Below are 8,823 nucleotides of genomic sequence, written 5' to 3' on the forward strand. Positions count from 1 at the left end.
GTATTTCTGTTTTAATAAATTAGCACAAATATCTAGAAACCTGTTTTAGCTCTGTCATTATGGGGTATTGTGTGTAGATTGCATTAAAAAAAATGTAATCCATTTTAGAATAAGGCTGTAACATAACAAAATGTGGAAATGTCAAGGGATCTAAATACTTTCCGAAGGCACTGTATATATATTGTGTATAGTAATGTTGTTGGTCAATCTAGGCTTGTTATTTAATTACTGATTCGTAACGATAAAAGCAAAGGTTTCACTGTGGGAAAATTACTAGCATCGCACCTGCTTGGGACACAGGTCATGGTACCCCTACATTAAGAATATATCTATAAATAGCCATAGTAATGTTTTTGGTCAACCTAGGGATGATATTTATTTACTTATTCTTAACGATAAAAGCCAAAGTTTCAATGTGTGAAAGTTGCTGTCATCACACCTGCTTGAACACAGTTCAATTATTTCTACAGCTGTTTTCTTTCAAAATCTCCATTCAGTCAATTCCCATTTTATTAGTAATTGTATTCACAAACAAAGCATACATTTTATGTGGATTAAAGCAATTTATTTTCTGTTGACAATTTTGAATAGCCTGTCCAATCATACAGCCATTGTGTCATTGTTGTGACTGAAACACTGCTGGGTTTGAAAGGGGTTAATATCTTAATGACATCACTGTCCAACAGACATTAAACAATACCACATGTAAGGATTGAAATCAATAACATGTCAGAAATTACTCAAAGATGTCCTTACAGTTTTCCGTTTTGAGTTCATGTTTTGTGGTGTGGCATTCTTCCCAAATGTGTCAGTTTTCTTTGAACATTAACACTCGAAGAAAATGTTCACTCCAAAATTAAAGTTCAGACATTTTCAGATCTACTGTTGTGTAGGTCCAGCTATATGCATCAATCCCAATATGAATGAGAAAGATGGGCACCTAGGGCTGTAGCTGGATTTACACAACGGATGGTGTGGGACATAGATTCATCTCGACATTAGACAACTTTTGAAGTCCCAACATATCTGGAAAACTTTGATTTTGAAGTGAACTAGCCCTTTCTAATAGTGATAGTCAATTCCTATAGTTATTTTCTTGATGAAATTAGAATTGCGACTCGTCCTTGATCACCTGGCCAGCGGTCAAAATTAGCTATCGGACATCTTAACAATGTGATTTTCTGGTTGTATCTGGTTTTCTGGTTGTGGGGACCAGATGATAACCAATGTATGATGTCTTACTTCCTTTTACAGTTAGTACACAACCTGACCATGACGTCAGAAAATATATCAGTCTGACATCATTGCAGTTTTGCCCGCTTGTTGGAAAGTCAAGAACGATGACGAACCTCACCAATAAACAACTGCTTACTTAAGTAGCAAGGTATAGTGAAAATAAGCATACAATGACCAAAATGGACTCCCAATCATCATGTAGTGACCCAACAATTTTAATTTGAGAGTATCTATGTTGATTGTATGGTAGCAGGCTTAGTAGATGAGGGACCTCTCTCTCAGTTGAAGTTGATGATCATTTGAAGGAGGGGAGAGGCGGGGAAATCCATGGTGATGATTCCAAAGCGCCTGTTCTGCCCTATCAGTGCCATCAGGTAGTCGTACAGGCGGGCATTGATTCGCTGGGCGATGGCGTTGGGGTAGGCAAAGATGCCCGCTCCGCTGCCATAGGTGAGGAAGATATAGGCCTTGTTGCCAACAGGGGCAGTCTCCAGGTGTTCGTGCACACTTTGCCATTTCTCAGCCACATGCAGAAGGGTGGGGACCTGACGAGACAACAAGCATATGAGACTCAACAAAAATGTTTAGCCACAATTTAGTTTTCAAAATGACCGTCTCCTTACCTTCCAGTCGTCTGCAATGTCCAGGGAGCCGTAGCGCATGCCGAGGTCAGGTCCGCCAAAGTCCTGGAGGACAATGAGCTTCCCTCTGGCCTGTCCCACAGTTGGCATGAGCCGACTGTGCCACAGCAGGTCCCAGTCGGCGTAAAGGTGAATGTAGCTGACCACCGCCCCGTAGATGTCAAAGGTCTCACTGAACTCCTCCTTGAGCCGCATCAGCACCATCTCGCTGGGGTACTCACGTAAGAAGTCAGCCACGCCCTCCAACACGTCACCGAAGTGCGCCCGCTGGTAAGACACGCCGTGGTGGATGGTGAGGTTGCCACGCACATGGCGCACACGAACGTCCAGGAAGCGCACACCGGCACGCAACTGTGACGCCAGGCTCCAGGACTGGCACTCGGCCAAGGCGCCGCCGTAGATGGCCATGGTGTTGTGGGTGCCAGGCATGGTGACCTCGGACAGCGGGCGGCTGTCCGGGAGGTCCGCCATCCAGGAGGGGTTGAGGAACTCGGGGGCCGCAGTGTCGTCATAGTCAGGCCTTTGGATGGCGCTGTTGCTCAAGCCAACAGCCCTGGTGGGTAATTAGATCAAAGGTCAATACTTAATCCCAAAGCTAGCTAATTATATTACTCATAACTGACTCTCACACCACTCTTACACTATCTCCTTTGCTTCATAACTACATACATCTTAGATTGGCCTCTTCTATATTATTCTGTCCTCTCCAGTCATTCAGATTAGTGCTAATGAAGGAAAGCAGACTGTGAGTCTCCTTAAACTATTCAAGAATATTGAGACACAACCCCAAACTACCTTTGAAATAAGATACTCACCCCAGTAGGGTCATCAGCTCAATAAGCATCTTCCCCATCCTGGGGACTCCTTTGGTGCTTGCCATGTCTGATTCTTCAGTTATATTAATGGGGACTAAGTTTGGGGGCAAGGAAAGGAAGCACAGATGAATCTCAGGGAAATTGTTTGATGCTTCAGTTTTAGAATAGCAGCGATACAGGAATTGTTTTGTCATTTTTGGTTTTGGGGGTTACAGGTACAATATCCATTTCCATTATAATCAGTTTATATAAAATGTACCCGTGGGCTGCCACACAAAAGAAAAATGCAAGCAAGAAATACATAGTTTTAAGTAATAATACATTCAGTATAAACAGGAAAAGATAATTGACATCATTATTTTACAGAATTAGGTATATTTATCCAGGCCTCAATTATTCCTTGACTAGCAGCACCATTCATTCTCACTGTCGATAATTCTAATGTTATCAGTTCTAATAGTAACGGTATCCACTGGTGAACTGGGAGAGAGTGAGGTGATTGCCATCTAAGAGCCAACACATATTTTTGCGCTCTCGTTATTAAGTAACATAATAGATGCAAAGCATTGAGTATTTACAATGATGCATTTCAAAATACATTTTGTAACTTTCATTTTGTAACTTTGCCCCAGAAGCAACTAACTGCAGGGCACTCCCACATCATATGAAGGAATGTGCCTACTTGATTCAGGGGACAGAGTGAACAGTTGGGGACAATTATCATAAAACATTTCCTTGGTGTTAAATAGAGATAAATACAGATACTAAGGTCATATTTTTTCATATTAGGGTTGTTCAGAATCAATTATATCTGTCGACCATACTTTTTTAATGGCTAGTTCAGAATATGAGCTTTCCCAAAGTTGTTTATAGAGATCAGTCCTTTCGGGAGCCCAGATCATTCATTTATAAATACCATCATTGGATGGTTCGGTAGTTGAGTTTCCCAAGAGACTCCATAGGCCAGCATAGCTGATCTAAGTTGTAAATATAGAAAAAAGGAGTTGCCTGGTAATGTGTATGGATCCTTCAAATTTGTGAATCTTCTCAAACCATTACTGTCCATGATATTGGCAAGCGAATAGATTCCACATTTGGACCATTGGGGGGGGGGGGGGGTGCAAAAGGCTGCCCTCCAGATCACAAGTCATTATTGAAATATTGGAGTATGGGCATGCCATTTTGATTCCCAGTTCCTTTGTTTTCAATTTTACGTCAGATAGAGATTGTGTGAGCAATAATAGGACCAAAGCGTAGTTTGGCGGTATAAAGGATCAGGTGCGTAGGAATGGCACGGGGACGAAGACCAAACAAACACGTATACAAAACATAGGGTTAAGACCCAAACAAAAGAGTGAGGAGTACCTCGAATAAATACACAATCGCACAATGATTATCACACGGACGAGACCCGTAATCATCTGCACATTAAACGCGGCACGAAAGCCAAAACAACACAGCACAGGTACTCACACGAACCAACGGACATTGGAACAATAATCGATAGGACAATGGTGAACAAAGGGCACACTTATACAATTACTAATCAAATGGGAATAGGGACCAGGTGTGCGTAATGACAGTTCCGGAGAGATCCGTGACATTTACATTGTTCAAGGGATATATCAGGGAAGACCATCTCTTCCAGGGCAATAGGAGACACCATATGTCTCTCTATACTCAGCCAGGGAGCGGTAGAATCATGTCTAAACCAATTTAGGATGGGACGAAATGCTAGTGCCTGGAAATACAATTTAAATTTATAAATATAATTTAAAGTTTGGTACGTCTTTCCCTTGTAAGTTTGTTAATTTTAGCCAGGATTGCTTACCTTTCCATATACATTTAGATACCACACTATGTAGTTTGTCCAAATAGCCAGAAGGGGGAGCAATGGGAAGCATTGAACTACAGAAATTCAGCCGTGGCAGTAGACTCATTTGACAATAGATATTCTGCTGGTTAAAGCAACTGGGAAGTTATTCCATCTACTGAGGAATGGATTGAATTGATTTAAGCATTCTGTTAAATTTAAAACAATGCCATTATTTATTAAATAAATTGTATCAATAGCATGTCAACTATTAAGGGGTTTATGAATGCTTATTCATGAAAGTTATTAGAAAATGTTAACAAAACGTATTGTCTGAAATCAACACAAGCGACTTATTGTCAGCCTATTGCTCGTTTGTTTTTCGTAAGAGGCGCACATGCCAACAGATACATGTTTTTCTGCTTTTTTTGGGGAGGAGGTCAGGTGGTTATCTCAATTGGAACTACAGTGCCTTCAGAAAGTATTCATACCCCTTTACGTATTCCACTTTTTGCTGTGTTACAGCCTGAATTCAAAATTGATTAAATAGTTATTTTTTTCTCACCCACACACTACACCCCATAATGACAAAGTGAAAACATGTTTTTAGACATTTTTGCAAATCTATTGTAAATGGAATACAGAAATATCTAATTTACATAAGTATTCACATCCCTGTGTCAATACTTTGTAGAAGTACCTTTGGCGATTACAGTTGTGAGTCTTTTTGGGTAAGTCTCTAAGAGCTTTTCACACTTGGATTGTACAATATTTGCACATTATTACTTTTTTAATTCTTCAAGCTTTGTCAAGTTGATTATTGCTAGACAGCCATTTTCAAGTCTTTCCATAGATTTTCAAGCCAATTTAAGTCAAAACTGTAACTCGGCCACTCATGAACATTCAATGTCGTCTTGGTAAGCAACATCAAATCAAATTTTATTGGTCACATACACATATTTAGCAGATGTTATTGCGGGTGTAGCTAAATGCTTGCGTTCCTAGCTCCAACAGTGCAGTAGTATCTAACAATTTGGTACATCAGTGTAGATTTGGCCTTGGGTTTTAGGTTATTGTCCTTCTGAAAGGTTGGAAAGCAGACTGTACTAGGTTTTCTTCTTGGATTTTGCTACTACAGACTACAAAGGGAAGCACAGCCGAGAGCTGCCCAGTGACACGAGCCAACCTACATGTATTCCGTTTTTTTTTATCCCCCCAAACAACTAGTCCATGCTGATGATAAGCATACCCATAACATGACGCAGCCACCACAACACTTTAAAATATGAAAAGTGGTACTCAGTGATGTGTTGTGTTGGATCTGCCCCAAACATAACGTTTTGTATTCAGGACAAAAAAGTGAATTTCTTAGCAATTATTTTTCCAGTATTACTTAACAGGATGCATGTTTTGACATTTTTGTTATTCTTTACAGGCTTCCTTCTTTTCACTCTACCATTTAGGTTAGTATTGTGGAGTAACTATGTTGTTGATCCATCCCCGGTTTTCTCAAACTCAAGCTGTTTTAAAATTACAGTTGGCCTCATGATGAAATCCCATGAAATTTCTCCAGAAACTTAGTTAAGAAGAATGCCTGAATCTTTGCAGTGACTGGGTGTATTGGCACACCATCCAAAGCCTAATTAATTGCTTCACCATGCTCAAACGGATATTCAATATGTGCTTATTTTTTATTTTGTTCACCCATCTACCAATTGGTGCCCTTCTTTGCAAGGCATTGAAAAACCTTCCTGGTCTTTGTGGTTGGATTTGAACATGAAATTCACTACTCAATTGAGGGACCTTGCATATAATTGCATGTGTGGAGTACAGAGATGGGGTAGTCATTCAAAAATCATGTTAACCACTATTATTGAACACGGAATGAGTCCATGCAACTTATTATGCAATTTGTTCAGCACATTTTTACACCTGAACTTATTTAAGCTTGACATAACAAACGGGTTGAATACGTACTGACTCAAGACATTTCAGCGTAAAAAAAACATTATAATAATTTTAAATATGTTCTACAAACACAATTTCACTTTGAAATGATATGGTATAGGGTTTAGATCAGTAACACAACATCTAAATGTAATCCATTTTAAATTCAGGCTGTAACAGAATGTGGAAAAATTAAAGGGGTGTGAATACTTTCTGAAGGCACTGTATACCGTATGCACTTGTGGACACAGGTGAAACCTAGAGTAGTTTTCCCACTACAAAAGGTAAAGGTTCTGTAAAAGGTAAAGATCACACTATTGATTATCTAACTCTTGTCAAACTTAAGTTACATAAATAGAAACATAACAACTTTATTTCTTATGCTGACTGTGCTAGTTTAAATGATTTGTCACTTGTTACCTATTTCAATACATGTGCTTATAGATTTGTTTTAACTTACAGTAGTTTTGTCAGAGTTGACCGCAGAGCAATTTCCTAGATGATCCCTAAATTAATATATCCTCCTTTTCAAAAACATGGTTAACCTCAAAACCAGACTTAAAGATAATGTAAACCTAGGATGCAATTGCATGTGGCTCAAAAACAGCACAGATGTACAGTAGGCGTAATAAAAGCAAGCAAACCCATGAAAAAGTTGGCAGCGATATGGGCAAAGTGCAGGCAATGAATGAATTCGATGTGAACCCAGTTCACCCCACAAGGAATTTCTATGGCAGGCTAAACCTTTCTAAGCCCAGATCCAAACATGAGTTCCTCCATTCTAGCCACCACAGTATCAATGCCCTTGTTACCTGAACCCAAAAGGTGGTAGTCTTCAGCCTGACAACCCTGCAGCCAAAGGAGGACAGCGAGCAAGAGAGAGACAGAGACGGACTGAGTGAACAAGTGAGGGGGCATGTTGATGGGGGATGTTGATGTAGCAGAACCCATGGAAAGCTATGTGGGTTCAACATCAGTGTGTGAGAGGGGGGGCGCTCGCTCGACCGATCACGCCACAGTTGTTTCAGACCGACTGTTCAGCGTGCTCACACACACACACACACACACACACACAAACACACACACACACACACACACACACACACACACACACACACACACACACACACACGTAATTCATAACCACCCAGGCAAACTCATGTTTATCGTTCACTGTCTCGTCACATTGTCGTATGTTTGCTGTGCTTGTGTGATATTAATTGTGCCTTAGTGCCAAATAGAAATATATAAAGTGAATATTAACTTTTTGGTAACACTTTACTTGATGCACAGCGTCACAACACGTTATGACACGTTCATAACCATGTCATAATATGTCATAGCAGCTGTCGTAACTTGTCATAACCTGTCACAATATGGTCATGACACTGTCATGACCCATATTTATACCTGTTGTGACATATATTGCGTTATTTTATGATTGGTTATGACACCTACATAAGAGTGTCAAACCCACATTTTTGAAAAGTGTTTTTTCCCTACCAAGAAGTTTTCTTTCGTTTAAAAGTTGGTTTCTTAAGTCCTTTGTTTTTGTTATAATTAATTCACCAAAGTTGTTTTTTTCATCATTAAATAACTTGTAGAAAATGCACTTTATGACACTGTCAAGAAACATTATGACATCATAATCATATAAACCAGATAGACCTACCTATCACGTGCATGCCCTTATGTCAGTCATCAGTCAAAAATAGGGTGTCTTGTCCTGCTCCTGAAATCTGTTCCTGCATTCATCCCAGTCAGCAGAAACAGAGAATTGTGGTAGGTGCATGTCTCACATCAATATGTGCGCAATTACAATAATAATTCAATATGGTTAATCTCAAGAAATGTTGTATAACAAACATACTGTTCAGAAAATCAAATCAAATTTTATTTGTCACATGCGCCAAATACAGTGAAATGCTTACTTACAAGCCCTTTACCAACAATGCAGTTTTAGGAAAAATACCTGAAAAACTAAGAAATACCGGGTACCCGTAAGTTGAGGTAATTGAGGTAATATATACATGTGGGTAGTGTTATTTAACTGACTTATGCATTGATAATAACAGAGAGTAGCAGCAGCGTAAAATAGGGGGCAATGCAAGTAGTCTGGGTGGCCATTTGATTAGATGTTCAGTAGTCTTATGGCTTGGGGGAAGAAGCTGTTTAGAAGCCTCTTGGAACTAGACTTGGCGCTTCGGTACCGCTTGCCGTGCGGAAGCAGAGAGAACAGTCTATGACTAGAGTGGCTGGAGTCTTTGACAATTGTTAGGGCCTTCGTCTGACTCCGCCTGGTATAGAGGTCCTGGATGGCAGGAAGCTTGGTCCCAGTGATGTACTGGGCTGTACACACTACCCTCTGTAG

General features: G+C 40.0%; 1 protein-coding gene across 1 annotated transcript; it reads right to left on the minus strand.

The window, feature by feature from the left end:
• Positions 1–1,262: 1,262 nt before the first annotated feature.
• On the minus strand, positions 1,263–7,429 carry si:dkey-266f7.9 (phosphatidylinositol-specific phospholipase C). The gene is made up of 4 exons (XM_021560380.2): positions 7,265–7,429; positions 2,693–2,786; positions 1,860–2,430; positions 1,263–1,781 (listed from the first exon to the last, which is right to left on the minus strand). Exons 1-4 carry the CDS (start codon positions 7,401–7,403, stop codon positions 1,515–1,517), a joined length of 1,071 nt encoding a protein of 356 aa, XP_021416055.2. The 5' UTR covers positions 7,404–7,429; the 3' UTR covers positions 1,263–1,514.
• Positions 7,430–8,823: the final 1,394 nt, after the last annotated feature.

Source organism: Oncorhynchus mykiss, chromosome 32 (genome assembly GCF_013265735.2).
Source record: "Oncorhynchus mykiss isolate Arlee chromosome 32, USDA_OmykA_1.1, whole genome shotgun sequence".
NCBI classification, from domain to species: domain Eukaryota; kingdom Metazoa; phylum Chordata; class Actinopteri; order Salmoniformes; family Salmonidae; genus Oncorhynchus; species Oncorhynchus mykiss.

Bases quoted from the DNA above. Each gene is read 5' to 3' on its own strand.
- si:dkey-266f7.9 (XM_021560380.2), bottom strand. From the start codon at position 7,403: ATGGGTTCTGCTACATCAACATCCCCCATCAACATGCCCCCTCACTTG. The intron at 2,431-2,692 runs GTGAGTATCTTA...ATTACCCACCAG, and splicing joins GAGCTGATGACCCTACTGGG to GGCTGTTGGCTTGAGCAACA. The intron at 1,782-1,859 runs GTAAGGAGACGG...TTGTCTCGTCAG, and splicing joins ACATTGCAGACGACTGGAAG to GTCCCCACCCTTCTGCATGT.